The 18,668-nt window shown below is 37.7% G+C and overlaps 1 protein-coding gene and 1 long non-coding RNA gene across 3 annotated transcripts; one reads left to right on the top strand and one right to left on the bottom strand.

The window, feature by feature from the left end:
- The first annotated feature begins 8,187 nt into the window (after nucleotides 1-8,187).
- On the top strand, nucleotides 8,188-10,909 carry LOC112174046. 2 transcript variants are annotated; one of them, XR_002925816.2, is made up of 4 exons: nucleotides 8,188-8,939; nucleotides 9,019-9,088; nucleotides 9,841-9,924; nucleotides 10,588-10,909. It is a non-coding gene; the product is annotated as an uncharacterized LOC112174046 (long non-coding RNA). The 2 variants fall into 2 exon arrangements; XR_005801822.1 differs by lacking the exon at nucleotides 10,588-10,909 and adding an exon at nucleotides 10,146-10,194.
- Nucleotides 10,910-11,174: 265 nt separating this feature from the next.
- Nucleotides 11,175-18,053, bottom strand: LOC112171407 (disease resistance protein RPV1). Its single transcript, XM_040508562.1, has 9 exons — nucleotides 17,557-18,053; nucleotides 16,151-17,255; nucleotides 15,766-16,056; nucleotides 14,785-15,590; nucleotides 13,416-14,711; nucleotides 13,154-13,295; nucleotides 12,783-12,884; nucleotides 11,550-12,143; nucleotides 11,175-11,461 (listed from the first exon to the last, which is right to left on the bottom strand). The coding sequence occupies exons 1-4, from the start codon at nucleotides 18,051-18,053 to the stop codon at nucleotides 15,558-15,560; spliced, it is 1,926 nt and encodes a 641-aa protein (XP_040364496.1). The 3' UTR covers nucleotides 11,175-11,461; nucleotides 11,550-12,143; nucleotides 12,783-12,884; nucleotides 13,154-13,295; nucleotides 13,416-14,711; nucleotides 14,785-15,557.
- Nucleotides 18,054-18,668: the final 615 nt, after the last annotated feature.

Genomic DNA, 18,668 nt, shown 5'->3' with positions numbered 1-18,668 from the left:
TTCCCCAAATCCCAAAACCTTAATTAGCCAAGGGGCTTCCATGAGTGAGGCAATGGCCGAAGATCTGAGGTCAAGTTCGGAAACCTATCTCAGCTTCTCTTTGCTTCTCCAGCCTTCGGATCCTCACGCCGTCTTGTGCCCACATATACCTGTCTCCCATACCTGACATCTCTCTTCTGATGAGATATGGAGTGAGTGAGATGTAGAAATTCAGAGAGGAATGGAGAGAGGTAGATCTCAGGTGTAATAGAGATGAGGAGATTTAGATATTGAAACTAACAGAGAGAAATCTTAGGTGCAATGAGATAAGGAGATTTGTAGATTGGCAAGAGGGGAGGTCGAGAAAAGAACATATTGAAAGAGTTTGTTTTAGGAGAGTTGTCGAGAGAGTGAGAGATGCTGTGTCGAAGAGAGTGAATGCTATGGTATCGGAGTTGTTGTGGAGTAAATGCTATTGTGTTGTGGGTCTACTGCCTTTTTTTTTTTTTTTTTTTTTTTTCAAGTGTACTAATTTGGTTTGAATGGTGGCTCATTGGCACACATATATGGACAAGCTATTATTTGATTCATGTGCAAGCCATCCGACAATGGTTTTCACATAACTGTTGTGTGAATGCTACTTTTAAAATTTTCAGTTTGCCTCCTATTGTTGCCTGGGTGGAGGGAAATGGGTTGGGGGGAGAGGATGGGAGGAAATAATTGGGGGGAAATGTTGGTGGGCATGTTTCTCTCTTGCAAACCTATGGATTCAGACCACAGTTTTAAGCTAACCGTGGTATCACCACTATATGTTGGGGAAATTTAAGTGGTGCCAAATGGTGGGAAACTTGCCGCCCTATAACTATTTTAACCTCACACCACGCTTCCATTTATAAACATCTTCTGAAGCAATACATAATTCCAATATGACAAACACCCGTTGGTTGAATTCATATTAGAAGACGGAAATTTTACAACCGTTGTCTCAATAATGAGAAATGATTCACACCACGGAAAACAGTGTGACGTCGTATGAGAGGTATCGTCTGATTCATTTTCTATAGTAGTGACTTTTCATCCAAAATTAAAAAAAACTCGGAAAATACTAAGTCTAAAATTATGTAAGTGGGGAGCCAAATTTTCACTCCCTCCCAACAATTAGTCAGATTTTCCACGACTCATATTGACCAGGTTTCCCACACCCCGCCAATTTTCATTCCTAGACCGCGACACCACCCCATCCAGCAACCGACCTCCTCTTTCGCCTTCTCTGCCTCCTTCTCTCATCTCTCTTCTGAAATCCACTGAATCTACCAATTACTGAGATCGAGAAGCCGAAGCCGGATCTGCAATCGCCGTCTCTCCTTTCTCTTTCCATGGGCCTCCCCTTCTCAGCCCCTCTCTTTAACCGTTGAGGTGTCGACGACTCTCACTCTCATCGACTGTAACTCGGTAAGAAGGTGTCTAGGTTTTACTTTCTAGGTTTTCAATCGATCTATCTCTCATGAACATCTCCATGATTTTCTAGGTTTTCAGATAGCCTCGAACTCTTGGTTTCTCTCTTCCTCAAGCAACAAAGCTGAAAAGTTTCTGGGTTTGATTTCTGATTCTTCCTCGCTCTCATCGACTGTAACTCGATAAGAAGGTGTCTAGGTTTTACTTTCTAGGTTTTCAATCGATCTATCTCTCATGAACATCTCCATGATTTTCTAGGTTTTCAGACAGCCTCGAACTCTTGGTTTCTCTCTTCCTCAAGCAACAAAGCTGAAAAGTTTCTGGGTTCGATTTCTGATTCTTCAAAGTTTGTGTCTTGGGTATGTTCTCAATCTCTTTTTACTTGGTTTCTGTTTTGGGCCCCTACTTTTTACTCGTAGATTCATATTTTAAGTTGTGATTTGATTTGTTGGGTGAGGTGAGGTGTGAAATTGGATATTGCTTAGACCCATAGTAGGTTAGTGTTATATATATTCTGCTTATTTGCTTTCAATTGTTTGAGAACCTGTATGTTTGATATAAAAAGCCACTAGGATCATCCCTTGGCACATTGGATAGTTGTAGTATAGTATTCGATTTTATGGTGGTTATGCTAAGCATTTTTCCATATATGGTTAATGCATTTTGACTGAATTGTATTCAATGTTGTTGTGAAGCGATTTTGATTCTGGAAAACTTGGTGAGGAGGGCTCTGATTCTTAATTAGTTCTCTCTCTCTCTCTCTCTCTCTCTAGTTGAAAAGGCTATCAAGGGGAGCATTAAAGATTGGGCAGCTATTTCCAAGTGGAATCCATCGAATGGCGGACTTGAAAATTTGCAGGTTTGTCTTTCTACTGTAGCATGCTTCGTTCCTTTTGATAATACAATGATGGATTGTGAATTCAGTGAAGAGATGTGTGTACTAAAACTATTTTTGCTATGATTATTCTAAAATGCATGCATAATGCCGTAATGGTGTTCATGTTAAAATACAAGTAACAAAGATGAATATATTGGACCAGGCTTGTTGTGCTTGGCGTATTTGAATTTTGTGGCATATGTACACCTCAGTTGAAATCAAGGTCATGAAGTAGTACATGATTACAAAGTCTGAAATGTGAGTTAAAAGAAATAAGCAAATAAGCAGAATATATATAACACTAACCTACTATAGGTCTAAGCAATATCCAATTTCATATTTGCTTAACAAATAAGCAAATAAGAAGAATATATAATCATGTACTAAGCTGCTATGAAATAAGCAGAATATCCAATTTCATATTCTGCTTATTTGCTTACGAAGGCTGTTACTAACTGTTAAAAGAAATGTGAGTTTGATTTGATCAAATATTAGAGGCAGATAGGATTTTCCATATTTGATCAGGCTAGCAATGTATTGAGTTTCGTGTGATGCAATAGGTTGGAGTTGATGTGATGCAGTGATTGGTGCTTCACAATGAGAGTATAACATTATCTCCAGTTAATGTGGTTGAGTTTTCAAGTATGTTACTGGAAAAGTACATGTTTTCCATGGTTGATATATTTCTTGCTGGGGTAGTTAGTCTGTCTTCATAAAGTAACTGAAACTTGCAAGTTTGGCTATGCATACAGCAATTTACAATTGTGTGTCATTGTTCATGCCTACCATTGACAATTTTGGACAACTAAAACAGAGAGAATAGGATTCTAATAAAAACCATGCATGGATAGAGTGAGAGAATTAAGTGACAGATAACAACCCATTTATGTAATTATGTATGCTCTGCTAAACTGACGTGGGGAATTTGGGAGGAAACCTCCAGGTTCAGCAAATAGATTGGTGACTATAACAATCTTAATGATTAACCCCAGGTCCCCTAGGCACCCTATTGTACAGAATAAGATCCGAAAAATGTTATAGCATTTACTAAGTTGCAGGGCTTTGTAATCAAAAGTACAAAAGACAAGAATTTGATTGCAGATCACAGTGGACATAATTTGTTGAATAAGTTATCCTCAGTCAAATTGAGAGTATGGAACTCAGGCTCTACAAAACCTAAATAGTTTGTGTGATAACTAAGAAAGATTAGACCTAATAGTTGGCAATGGACTTGCACATAAATCATTATTGATCGGACTTCCAAATATGAATATGAAAGCATTGTGGACGATGCTCTGTGGGTTGTGTTAATCACTTCACAGTCCTTTTTCAGAGCATTACATTGTGACCTTTTACTATTTATGGTTCGTATGAGTACTTAATTTCTGTGTTCTGCTTTGCAGGGCACTAGTGAATGATCTCAGTTAAGTGATAAAGATCCAAATTCATTGAATTTGGAGAAGTCAATTGATTAGATTGATCAACGCTAAAAGCAACCAAGAGTAGCCTGCAAAACCAGTTCCACCATTAATTGTAGAAATAGATGCGGCCATCGTCTATCATGGATCATGTAAGTTTCTCTCTATCACCCGTCGTCTATCAAAACTGATTTGATCACCTACTAAGCCAACTTCCTCTTTTTATGTTTTCCTTTTAATGAGGGGCTAATTATTTTTATCTTTTGGTGACAGCTGCATCAAGTGAATGTAGTACTGTAGACACTCAAGTGTACAAGGAAATAAAAGATGACTGAGGTAATTTGTACCATGAAATAGTTATTTGCGTACTTGCATTTGGATTTTTATGTACTTACTCAAATGAAATTGTTGGTAATGTAGACATTCAAAAGCAAAGAATTATTGTTGGTATTGTTATTGTCTAATGGTCATGATTGATACATAACATTTAGCATGCAATTGAAATATATGAAGACTTAGATTGGTTCACAATTTATCTTCTTCTTGTCCTTTGTTTTTTCTTTGCACTTTCTGGCTGCTTTTGTGACTATCATTCTAACTACTTTGGATCTATTTAAGTCTGGGCATTTTGATAATAATTTTATATATGCAGGTTTCAAGACATGACATCATGGACAACAAAGACATGGGAACGGTGCTGCAATATCTTATCCACATTTGATTATTAACAATTTCACAACTAAGGTATGATATCTCATCAAAAGATTTTTCTACTCTAAATCTTAATTGTTCTCTCTCTCTCTCTCTCTCTCTCTCTCTCTCTCTCTCTCTCTCTCTTTACTGTACCCCGTTTGTTGGCAATATAATTATTCATGTTGGCATATTTTACAATGTTTAATTATGTCTTGATATTGGCAATATAATGATTTATACTTCTAAAAAAAGCCATATGTTTACTTAGGTGGGATAGCAGCTACATATCAATTCACAATTAAACATTGTAAAATATGCCTAAATGATTATGCTTGTACGTAGTAATGTGACAACTTGTTCTATTGCTTAGAATTGTAGTATTAATACTAGCCAAAACTATCATGGAAGAGACTAATGAGTCTATAAGCACAGTGTTGGATGATAAAGTCTTTGGCGTGCAAAAAGAACTCTACATCTTAACTGAGAATGTGACTAATCTCTTAGAAATGAAATGGATTGGCCAAGGAGTGATATATAGCAGCATACATGGCGTAAGCATCTTGTTACTTAAATCATAAATTTTATTTTTATGTGCCCAATTTCATAAATTTAATTCAACTATTTTGACACAGGCACCTACATGAAATTATTATATAGTCAAAGGGATGAGTTGGATACATTCGCTTTTATTGATCCAGCAGCCACATATAAATGTAAAAGACCAGGATTTCATCCCTACTTAGTGGACTGGTTGAAAGAGGGAAAGGCTGACTGTATATTTTTTATGCCCTATAATCCGGGGTAAGTATTATATTCGATCATGATGCCTTTTGGTGTAAAGTTGCACACACATATATATATATATATATATATATTTTTTTTTTTTCTTGGTTAATTGCATCATGTGGGCTACATTAATCATGTAGGGAACATTGGATATTGACAATTATTTGGGATGATGAAATCTACATTTTGGACCCTTTGCCTAAACCAGTCCATTACCAATCATAGGAGAATTCGGTGATAAAGTAAGCACTATTCTGATTTTCTATTTGTATTTTTCTCTAACCAAGTAATAATATGCCGGATAATGACATAGTTTGGTGGTGTGCAGTGCGGTTAAAGCTTTCAATGCTGAAACAGGTAGGGTTAACAAAATGCCCAAAGTGAAATTACTTCCGGTAAGTAATGAATGATATATATGGTTGATTATCAAATTGAATAATGCATTTCTAATTCAATAATCCTAATATATAGGGCATACCTAAACAACCAAGTGGAGTTGAGTGTGGCTATTTTGTGATGCGATATATGAAAGATATTATAAATGATGACACTCTTTCATTTTCAACCAAGGTAAATGCATATATTATAGCTTGACAAGCAGTTTGATTTAAATAACAAAATGATTATGACTTATGTTGTGTTATACATTTCTAGTGGGCGGCAAAGAGTCGAAACTCATATACCCAATAGCAACTTGATGAGGTGCGCATTGAAGCGGCTGACTACTTGCAGACTTTGCTATAGATCTTGATAAGCAATATGATTTTGAGTAAGGATAGATTTTGCATGTTGAGCATTTTGTAGTAGATGTAGTGATATCATGATGAATTGTCAACAAATTATACTGCATGTAGTTATTGCAGTAGTGGTATCTTCTAGACTAGCCTTAAAGTAGGTTAGGGTTTATTGTGCAAAACTTTTGAACCTACCTCAAGCTCTAATTTTGGATAGAAATTAATACAATTCCCTAATATTTGAATTTCATGTTATTTGTGGATCAACTTTCTAGTACCAAACATAGCACGAAAGGGATATAACAACAGTTTGAATTCACAGACTGATGTAAAGAAAAGAAAAAAACATTAGTTACTGATGAAGAACTGATGTCAAAAAACAGAAATTACATTAGTTTGAAAATAAAAACCAATGTCAGAAAAGAAAAAATACATCAGTTTGGAAACAAAAACTGATGTCAAGAAAGAGAAAATACATCAGTTACTAAACAAAAACCGATGTCAAGAAAGAGAAAATACATAAGTTACTAAATAAAAATTGATGTCAAAAAAGAGAATGTACATCAGAACCGATGTATAACATTACTATGGACATTGATATATAAACAAAAACCGATGTCTAACATTACTATGGACATTGATATATAAACAAAAACCGATGTCTAACATTACTATGGACATCGATATAGACCAAGGAACCGATATCCAACATAGCATTGGACATCGTTCTTCTTCAGGTATCGATGTTAAAATGACTAATTATATCAGTTTTAACTATACTACAGAATGTAGATTGAATGTCTAGGGGAATATTATGTACCGAACACATGAAAAGCTTATGAACCACAAGCAAAAATTAATGAGAACCGATGTGTAAAATATTATCAGACATCATTTCTAAATCAATAACGATGTTAAAATGGATAATTGTGTTGTTAGACCTATATTTCATTAAGCATCTAATGCCAAAATATGAAAGTTTGACAATAGCTAAACACACCAAATTGGTGATCACATTAACATTTTTACATCGGTTCTGAACCTTAAACCAATGTCTCGTTGCAAACTAGACATCAGTTATGAACCGATGTCTTAGTTTTGGCGATCTTTAACATCACCCACTAAGACATTGGATTTTTTTTTTTTTAACATCAGTTGTGGACTGATGTCTATGAACTTTATCCTAGTAGTGTGAAGTACTTGAATAAGTAGATACTATTTTAGGAATTAAGATAAAGAAGCATAGTGGAGGTTATGCATTGTTAGTCGCATTAATTATATAGAAAAATTGCTTCTTAAATTTAATAATTTACAAATAAAAGAAGCAACAACCCCTTATGAGCCTCTTCCAAGATGATTAGTGCAAAACTGCTAGATTAAGGTGGATGAGCGAATTTCTCTTAATGAGGTTCGTAGTTTATATCTATAATAGCAGGGACACGGGAAGAAACCTCACCTAGATGAACATACGAAGTGGTGCCGCTTCTACCGAGAGTGGGGTTTTATCTTGTAAATGTTCATGAAACTGGGATGAAGCACAAGGCCATAATAGTGCTCAATTGAAGTAGAATTTGCTTTAAGGAAATTGATACGATCATGTGTGTGGTTAACATAAGAGGACTTGGTTTAAACTGAGGCCACCAAAGTTTTTGTTCATATTTTGACTTACTTACACTGAATGAAGGTTTAATTTGAAAGACACATTTCTTCAATGCATGATCATACATCTATGGCTATAATTTGTGGAGGATTGAACTAAGAAAATTAGGTCAATTTCATATATAATATATATATGTGTGTGTGTATGAGCCCCTGAAAATTTTAGTTAATTTCTGTAAGTAATTTTTCGCCAATAAGATTTCACAATGTGATTTAAGTGAAGAAATCGATTTCGGAGATTGTTTTGGTACCGAGGTCACGATTTGGGCCTTATGATTTAAGTTTGGGTCGAGGTTCTTTCGTTTGGGCTTAAAAGGTTACAGAACTTTAGTGAGGCGACCATTTGTTGAAGTTTCGAAGATGATAAATTGAGTTGTGACGAAGTTTTGGGTTTTGGGTTTTTATGAGGTTAAGTTTTGGGCCTAGGACGAAGTCGAGAATTTCTGACGAAAAACAAATAAAAGAGAAGTTACAAGCCCAAAATTGAAAGTAAGCTAGAAGAGTTGCAAGGGTAAAATTGACATTTCACAGACATAAGTATAAATAAAACAATTGGCATTGGAAAACCCTAGAACTCACTCTCCCTCTCTTCTCAGCCGCGTTCTCTCTCTCTCTCTCTCTCTCTCCCGACCTCTCGTTCCCTCTAGGGGTGACTTCCCTCTCTCTTCTTCTTCCCTCTGCTGCCACCAAAGACTCCAGCTCCGGCCACCATCTCACCACACCGCCACCACTAATTGACTCTGCACCTAAACCTGACCAAAACCCAGCTGGAATCACCGGCATGCAACCACCACCGTTCCCACAACCATGCCTAGCCGGAAATGCAACTTCCGACCACTTTCTCCCCTCAGCGCCATCACAAATCGATTCGGAACAAGCCACTCACTCAAAATCCCGAAGCTTTTGCACCGTCTGACGCTGGAAGACCACCTAACACGCCTCACGTCTGATCCCCCGCCACTGCCTGTCTCCAATCCCTAATTTCCATTTCGAATCGGGCTACAATACGGGCATGGATACAATCATCGCTTCACGACCTCCCAAAAGTCCAAACTCCGGACCTCTGGTTTCAGCCAGAGCCCCCGCACGCGCCTCACGGGCTGCCGCTGGCACGTGAGCTACCCAGATACGCCATGAGCGCCACCGGCTTACTCTTCCATCTGGTGACCTAGATTTCGTCACACCTCTCCATACTTGAAACCACTATTTTGATTTGGACAGAGAACCTTAACTTTATCGTTTGAATTCCGGATTGTGTGAGGTTATGGATTTATGCAGTTTTGGGAGTTTTGGAAACGAGGAAGCCACTGTGTCAGTTTTGATTACGACTGAAAGAGGGTAAGTAGTGCTCACAAGTTATGTTTTGAATACAAGTATTGGTGAAGAGATGGATTGTTAATTTTTTTATGCTCGTTAGGTGTTGAAACTGTTGTCGATAGTGGATTGCAGCAGCGACGACTTGATTCCTAATTTGGAAAAGAAGAGCGGTAAGGGTCTGGGTATTTTAATTCTTTACTGCAGTGGCTTGTTTGTGCCGATTGAAGTGTGGTTGTGTAGGAATTACTTGAAGGGAAATTTGGTATTTGTTGCTCGAGTTATAGGTGGTGTTGTTGAGACAAGTCTGGTTTGGTCAGAGGTGTAGAGAATTGGTCTTGTGAATTTTATTGATAAGTTTGTTTCCAATATTGAAATATGACATAGGAATGAAAGTGGTGAGTTGGTCAAATGCAAGAGAAAAGCGGTATATAAGAATGTATCAGTTTTGACAAGTAAAACGGTAAAATAGAGTGGTGATTGACAATGTTGTGAATGAGTTGGTGCAAATGAGATTATGTATGTGTGAATGATTGCGTTGACATAGAAGGAAATTGATAAATATTGAGTTAATGTCGTTAATAATGCTAAAGGATAATGAAAGTGATGGATCTTATTTACTCAATTAAGGTTCATCATGAAACAAGGTTCTAAGGCTAGAAAATCAAAGTATTCTAATGTTACCATATCTCAGATTACTATGGGTATGTTACCATTCGGAATTACATTATAGAAAGAAGCATAATCACCATATCCTAAATGGTTCAAAAGCCATGTCATTTGAATTATTTGGGAATGGTTAAAAGGTTTTATTTATTAAAGGATAATTGGTTGGACTTCAAGGAAACTAAATCAAAGCTCTAGTTGTTTGGTTAATACGCTATGATGATGTGGAGTTACTCATTAGTTTGAATTTATTTCTAAGGACTCGAGCGTGTGCACATGGAATTGGATGAAGTATTGGAAAATCTAGAACGTACCTTTGTGTGGATGAGCACTCCATATCCAGGTAGGGTGAGCTGTCCCTTCCTTATTAGAGGCTTTTCGATATATGTGGAATTCTATACTAACATAGTATGTTGCCTGCAAGTGCGTTTTTGGTTGTTCATTAGTCGATGCCTCGTGATACATGTGTTTTCATAACTGATAATTGCTGATTGCGAAAACCGAGGCTAGACTTGCATGTTGAGATACTGTACTCATTGTATGTTTGTACTTGTGACCTGAAAGTGAATGGGACCTAGACGCGTTGATTTCTAGGGATCCCACGGTGTCGATAACCGTGAACCTCCAGAGGGGGCTGTGCTCCTATGTTTGTCGAGAAATGGTGAGTACCGACAGTGAACCAGTCATAGGAGATTCAGGGCCATGAAATGGACACTTTCGGTACTTGTAGTCACAAGGACTATAGAGTAGTTGGCCAGTTCTCTAAGGATGACGAACCGAGTCGGTCACCGATTTGTTTTAGTGTAGCCGGCAAGTAAGTATCTCGGAGCTCCAAGTTGTGTGAAGCATGCTGCATATGTTTTATAAAAAAGAACAAATGTTTGTGGTTGTCTCTATTTAAAGTATTTTCGATAAACGTGTACAATAGTATATTATCTTTCAAATCTAGCATGGTTGGGTCGGCCCTTACTGGGCATGCGAGGACAAAAACTCACCCCTACAATAGTGTGCAGGTTTGAGCACGTGGTCGGGGAGCGTACAGAGGGGGCACATGGTTCGGCTTGGCGCATTCTTCTTGACTTATTTAAAAGAAGGTTTTGGCCCCTTATCAGATTTTGAAGTAGCTTATTTATTTACTTTTTATTTATTTCCTACTCGTTTACCAAAACTTCGAGAGGCCCGTAACCCTGGGGCGCGTCTCTCGCACTTGTAGTTACTTAGTGATTTGTTTTTCAAATTGGGCTCCGATTGTAAGCCCAAAACTCATAGCCCATTTCAAATTCCGCTTTTGAAAATATGTTGTTTGGTTGCCAGAATGATTTGTCCAATAAAGTGTTTTGTAAACCAACAACCTAAACTCAAAAGGCCTTGCGGTTTCAGGTTGATGAGCTATCGGGATGTCATTCGTGACATATCGGTTCCTCATTGGCTCGGGGTCGTGACGCTATGGGACCCCTCTCAGGTCACCACAATATATATATATATACCACAATATATATATATATATATATATATATATTGAAATTCGGGAGGATTGTTGGAGATTTCAATTATATATACTACATAATTAATTGAAAAGGTGTGATGGTTGAATTATACATAATCAGATTTATGATTATAGTGAACAGACAAGATAAAATTATGAAGAGGTACATACCTTTAAATTGAACAATTATGTTTATATTGAAATGGTGCATTTGACACCTCTTGATCTCTATATAAACAACCGTACATGCCACCAGATTCAATCATCAAATCATTTTGCAATTGACTCCTATCTTCTCCCTCTTCTTCTCTTATAACCATAAAATTTCCTTCTAGTATTTTCCAAGGGAATTCCTCGATTCTGCTATATCACAAATTCCAAACATTGTGTTATCCTGGAAGTGATTTGCCAAAAATTTCATTTAGCAAACTCATTGAGAGGAGCAAATAACATACACTTTAAGAAAATGACACAAGTCGTACCTCAAAGTTGTTTTATTTATTCTATTTCCACTTTCTCCGTTCTCCTACTTTTCATCAATATATCCAACAGTGTATAGTGAACAGCAGCGCCTTACAAATGTTATCAACAACGATAAGAACTCGTAAAGCTAAAATATCATAATCACAACTTAAAAAGCATAGATCAATTTGTCATAGAGAAGTTAAATCCATGCTTTCGTCATTTTCACTAGGAAACTAATAGTGGGATACGAAAATGCAAACATATCAAAGCTCTATCAATCAATTAGAAAAGCTGTATGCATGAAGAAAGAAACAACAAGACCAACAAATAAAAATCCAGTTATTCAGATATATACTTTCAGGTGAGTTTCATTAAGACGTCAGGCCAGTTAATAGTTTAATACAACAAATTCATGGAGAGCTTGTGGACTGTTGTTTCTTTCGCATGCAGCTGGAAGAGAGAAGAGCGAGCAACTAAAGGAAGAGAAAGAAGGAAGACAGTGGTCATCATGGTCCCCTTCCAACCTCTGCGGATGAAACCTCGTTTATTGCTATTGCTGCCACTCTGTGCTGCAAGCGTGAGGATGAGGTCCCCCTCTTGCTCTTCTTTCTCTGCAAAATAAACATTAAATAGTACTAGCAAATCAATTCCCACATAAACTGAATTTGGATCCATTGGGAAGTCTTTCATGGTGTGGCCTATGATATACTAATTCGTTATTGTTTTTTTTTTCTTTTTCTTTTTCTTTTTTTCTTTTGAGCACTGTAATTAAAAATTTAGGATAGTTAAGGACATGCATATCAATGTTTTCAAATGCGAAAGCGAAGGCGACCACTTAGAGCCTCGCGAGGCGAGTGCCTCAAGGCGTTGAGGCGACCACCTTTCCCGTAATTATTATAATAATACACTACATTTATAAATAATATGAATATACTTAAATAAGGTTCCAAACAACACCCATATAGGAAAATCCAAAGAAACAAGCTACATTTTAAGCATTTCAAGAGTCAAGAAATCCCTAAATTACAAGAGTCAAGAAATAATTTCAATGGTTAAGAGCAGAGCAACTAAAACCGATTTGAGCAAAACCCCAAACCACATTCAATGCCAAGCTGATCAGCCACAAACAATCAAGAATCCGTAATTTCAAGAATCCATATATCCCTATATTTCGATACTTCAAACCAGAAATTAAAGCCATATCACAAAAAAAACTCACACCAAAGTCATGAAGAATCTGAGTTCTTTACCTCAATGAAGGAGTCATGGAAAAAGAGACGCAGCAACTGAGCCGAGACATTCCTCTGCTGGCCGTAAATCCAAGCCATCTTCGACCTCACAATGGTCTCTGCCTGAGGGCACAAGGAAGCATATAATGAGTACCGAGATATTCTTAACAGCAGTTAGAGAAGGAAAGAGCAGAAGTTCAATGTAAAAGGATAGGATGGCGATACTAACTCGATCGTAATCGGGGCATTTTATCTACAATAGACTAGAATTACAATTAAAGAACCAAAATTTCTCATACCCATATGAGATGCAGATGATACCAAACACCATTGATACCCACTTCAGCACATAGTACCCAAAAATCCCAAAAAACTTCATTTACAGAGCTTACCTTCACTTTTTTGGGTTCCAATAGAAATCGTACTCCAGATTCCCCGACGCCTCATCCGTCATCGTTTCGGTGTGGAACTCTTCTCGCCTTCCTTCGCTAGAAGCCACAGAGACCAGAGTGACCTGCGACTTTGCTTCTCAATCTGATAGAAGTAGACAAGTCAATGTGATATAGATGTCGACTTCGTATGGGGAAATTTAAAAAAAAAAAAAAAAAAAGTCAAACGACGTCGTTTTGAAGGAAAGAAAAAGAAAAAAATTACCCTCGCGTCTTCTTCTTCCTCGCACTGCCGCCTGAGGGGCCGCTTCTGCAAAAAAGCGACGCTCCATCGCCTGGGCGACCGCTTTTCCAGCAGCACGTCTCAGTTTGATCCGGCGAGGTTTTTTCTGGTCGCCTCACACTGGAGCGCGCCCCGGGCTCGCCTCGGCGACGCCTTTGAAAACACGGATGCATATACCTGATTTTTCATTGATATCCCTAATGACGTCAACATTTCCTTCAATTCCTTCGCGGTAGCATCGGAAGGTTATTCCAGATAGAAAAGCTAAAATTCATATTGAAATATAGAAAGAATAAGACTTTGATGTAAAACTTTGTATATTCATTCTCAACTGAAGTGTTCATCTTTACAATGGTATTTATACACTGGTTTGAAGCTATGCTAATACAGGTGTATGGTGATTGAAACTCTCGTACAAATCCTGACAGATCATAAGGCATTATGTAGTGAAGGTTTATCTCTTGTATGGCTTGTAAGCACAGTCATGCTTGTGAGCTGGGTGCAGCAAAGCTGCAGTCTTGACATGTGACTTTTGGTTAGGAGAGATTCTTTTGTCTGGTTGTCCTTTGCAATGCTTGTCTGTTTGTCCACTTGTCTGATAGGATTGCAAGAGTGTTTCGATCCTGAGTTCAGACTGGTATCAGTTTCCAGTCTTGTGTTAGGCTTGCGATCAGTTTTCAATCCTAAATTAGGATCGGTACATTCCAATCCTACAGTCTTAATAATTCCTTCTTCCGGAAGAAAACGTATTGTTGACGAAACTCCAGCTCGTAGGAAACAAGGATGGATCCAATAAGGATTGTCCGTGGTGGAGGCCACAAGTTGGGTACTACTTATCTTCTCTTGATTTTCCTCATCGTAGTAAACAAGCTGGATGCCACACTCCTTTACCTTGAAATTAGATATTGTATATATTAAAATAGTCACCTCATAACCACATTTCAGTAGATTCCCAAACTCACATCTTTTCCTTCACCTGGAACGCCAGAGAATTGTGGACCATAGATTCACTTCAGCCCCCTGCTCTTATTAATCACTAATCACAATGGTCAATGTCGTATAATATGAACCATCAATATTGACATTATTGGTCATAGGATCAGAATCATTGGTGTTTGATTGTGCTATGACCGAGAAGATATTCAGCCCTCGTATATTGAGATTGGGAAGTAAAGGCACAGTAAAGGATACAGAGGACCCTCTGCTTCTATAGCTGAACTGGCCTGGAATTTCGTTTCCAGGAAGGAATGTGGTGAATGCACCATCTTCGTACAGTCCCTATATCATGGAAATCAGATATTAGTCGAGAGATGGAAATCAGATATTAGTCGAGAGAGAGAGAGAGAGAGACCTGGAGAGAGACCTGCAGAGGATGCATTCTTCCTTTCCATATAGAGGTTTCATCAGATACTGTGTCCATCACAAAGTTTTCCAGGGATTCCAGGTTTCCTAAGCTCAAAACTTTTAGCATTTCTTTATCAACTCTTTCAATGGGTTCCAACATAAAAAAATCCTGAAACTTAACAAGATTGGAGTTCGAACCATGAGCAAGTCTCATCGGTAAAGGTTGATATCTTATATTTTCCAATGAGGCGCACCCGAACAGCTTCAATTCAACTAATTTTGTTGATTGCCATAGAAGTGATTTGAGCTTTGTACAATGCTCCAAATTAAGATATTGGAGGCCGGTAACACCTGTGATGCAATCCGGCAGCCTACAAATTGGGTTCCTGCTGAGATCCAATTTTTGCAACGACACTAGATTTGCAACATCACTAGGAAAATCATCATCCAAAAGATTGCAGTTTTTTAGACTCAAGTTTACTAAATTCCGTGGTAGATAAGAAGCCCAAGAAAGTTTTACAGTCGGACACAGTACGACCTCCCTGGTGGTAGTGACTAGTAACCGATGTATTGGAACTCCATCTGCTTGAAACACTTTCAACGACTGTATCTTCATCATTTCTGTCGGAAACTCTCTAAGATTTGAGCAACCAGAGATATTAAGTGTTTCAAGGAAGGTTAGGATAGAAATGTTCTCCGGAAGCTTCCTAAGATTTTTGCAATCTTTCATACTCAAATAAATAAGCCTCTTCAGGACTCCGATGGATTCATGAACATTTATCAATCTTGCACAATCTTCAAGAATGAGTCTCTCTAGATTAGGGATACATGAGAAGTCAGATATTTCAGTAAAGTCATGAGAGTGACTGAGATTTAAGATTTTTAGTGATGGGAGATACTGCACAGAGACAAAGGTGAAGGATATGAAAAGTCCAAAAGGTATAATTAACTACCAAACAGGATAGGAGCTTGCGTGGATTTGCATTACCTTTGTTCCCCTCCAAAGTCGTCTCAAACTACTATAACACATTTCAAGAGCAACAAGGCTCTCCAACGGAAAATCAGCGGGCAAGGAAGCTAAAGGAAATTTAATCCAACAAAGCCATCTTAGTCCTGCAGGAAATTCTTTGTAGCGTCCACTGAGCTGCACATGACTGAGTTGGAGGAGTCTTAGTTTGTGCATCCTTGTAAATGCATTGGTTTCCAATACTACCTTACTTGAATTTCTCGAAGGGTGCATTTGCATGTTGAGAACAAGTCCTTCAATTGTTTGGGTGCCCTAATAAAACAAGTGAAAAAATAAAATAAAAGGACGTCAGATAAATAATGAATATACATGCAAAGAAAAAAAATCAAATAAGCATGTTTCTTACAATATTTTCGGACAATATTTTGAAAGAATCCTTATGATGCCATACTCGACTACGTCGTTCTGGCTCCTTGGATTCTAGACGAACAATTTCTCTTCCCATGTCACGAATCATGTCATGCATTTGCACCAGCTTGTTATCTTTATCAGTGGTTACCAAACATCTATCAATGAGATTTTGAATGCCAACCTCTGTGAAGAAATCATAGTCATCTAAGATTGTAACAATGATACCTTTCTCCATTCCGATGAAAAAGAATGCAATATGAAGGAATAAGTTTCTGTCATGATCATCTTGTAGGGAATCATAGCTTATTTTGAGTTTCTTCATTATTTCACCATTTGGAATAGCTTCCAGTTTGTTCAATGCACTTTCCCAGACAACTAGATTCTTTCCTGATAAAGAAGAACCTAAAACTTTAAGAGCTAGTGGAAGTCCTCCACAATGATCTATTACCCTTTTCGAGTAATCAGTATAACTTCCAATGGGATGGTCCTGTCCAAAAGCATGCCAACTAAAGAGCGCTAATGAATCATCCTCACCCAGAATTCTAACCTCATTCAACTTAGCAAATTGGCAGTGAGCTCCCAACAATCCCGCACAGGTACTTGTTATGATGATCTTACTTCCTGGATGAAATCGATTTTGCATCCTCAGTAATGCAGCTAATTGGTCCACATGATCCACGTCATCGAGAACAAGAAAAACTCTTTCAGAGCTAATAGAATCTTCAATCTTAGCCATCCCTTCACTAATATTGTGTATTTTCACTTCATTTGCACCCAAAATATCACTAAGAAGTTGTTTTTGTAGCCGAAGCAAGCCATTTGATTGTTCTGAAACTTCTCTGACATTTTCAAGGAAACTGCATCTCTCAAATTTTTGAAAGTTTGAGTTGTAAACAAATTTCGCTATGGTTGATTTTCCTATCCCACGCATCCCATGAATTAAAAGTATGCCAACATCAGCTGATCCATCTTGTAACCATAAATTGATGCCTTCCGTTTGAGAATCTACTCCAATTAGGTGGGGTTCAACACTTAAGGGAATGCGCCTTAGTTTATCTTTCATTACCCTTACAATTTTCTTGATAAACTTAGACTCGTGCCTAAAACATTGCAAATAAATAAAAAGAAGTCAGAGGTATTATGATCATCAAATACCGCTCATGAAAGTATCATAACCAAGTTGTTAATTAATTAATTAATTAATCCTCAAGCAATGGGATGCATATTGAAAGCAAAATATCATAATAGAATTATTAATTAGTCGACGATTAGTTTGTGGATGTGGAATGTAACCTGAACGATAAGATCTAATATCCATTTTCAAAAAATGTTGTGTTGACCCTCAGAAGAGATCAAATCAAACTTTGGGATGGAGTAGCTAGGTTGAATGAAAACACATACCCGTCGGCTTCATTTTGCAAGACCATTCCTGCTAGATCTGCAACTTCTGTGAGTGCCGCCCTCCATCGCTTCACCTTGTCCTTCAAGGAATGATTTCTTTCGTGTCTAGCAAATGCTTTTGCAAGACTTCCTGTTTGCTTCCTTACTTGGGATGGATCGACATCGTAAAAGACAGGTAAAACTATGTGATCGCGGGTCCTCTTGCGTTCCATGATCATCACAAGCTCATCAAGGCACCATCCGGAAGACGCATAGTCTTGTGAAAACACAATAACAGAACTTCGTGACTGCTCGATGGCTTTCCGCAGTTCTGGTTTGATATCATGTCCCCTTGGAAGTTCGTCGTCATCTCGAAACGTACGAAAGCCTGAATTGACAAAGGCTGTGTAGAGGTGGTCAGTAAAAGTCTTGCGAGTATCACCCCTGAAACTCAAGAACACATGATAACTAGTTGGACAAGTATTCGGAGAGATAGTTGTTGCAAGTGCAAGAGCCATCCTAGATCTGACAAACTTCAATGGAAAGAAGATTGTGCATATATACAAGTAATCACAAGCAGCTCTTAAATTAATAGAATGTTAAGAACAATTTCTTGGAAGAAATCGACCGTTTTGTTCCAACAAAATTCAAAAGAAAAGTTGGTTGTGCAGATGAGAGCAAGTACTAATGGGCGTGGCAGTGGGGTTGGAGACTTGGAGTATTGCTTTCTTTTATGCGACGACTAAATATAAGTCAAGTCTACGTTCACACCGAAGACTATTAGGATCAGCTCCGTCCATTGTGTCTGTGATCGATCACTTGGATCCCAATATGGGGTTGGTTAGTGACTCGAACAATTAAGGAGAATATGCGATGTAGTTTCCATTCAGAAAAATGATGTTCTTGAATTGACGACTGGACTCGAGTTTCCAATGGTTAAATTTCAACATTTCTGGTGAATAATCTCTCATGAATTCATATTTGGTGTATCGCTTGCTTGGTTATCTTCTGTCATGAAATAATCGAGAAAAACAAGTCTTTGTAGTTTTCCAAATTTTCAAAAGAATATTACTCTATTCAGATTAATAAAATTGTGTTGTAGAGAAACTGAAATTGAGAGGAATTTGTTGTGT

This window comes from Rosa chinensis, chromosome 6, assembly GCF_002994745.2.
Source record: "Rosa chinensis cultivar Old Blush chromosome 6, RchiOBHm-V2, whole genome shotgun sequence".
Lineage (NCBI taxonomy): Eukaryota > Viridiplantae > Streptophyta > Magnoliopsida > Rosales > Rosaceae > Rosa > Rosa chinensis.
Note: the sequence above shows the minus strand (reverse complement) of the source record. Positions and strands in the feature narration are given on the sequence as shown.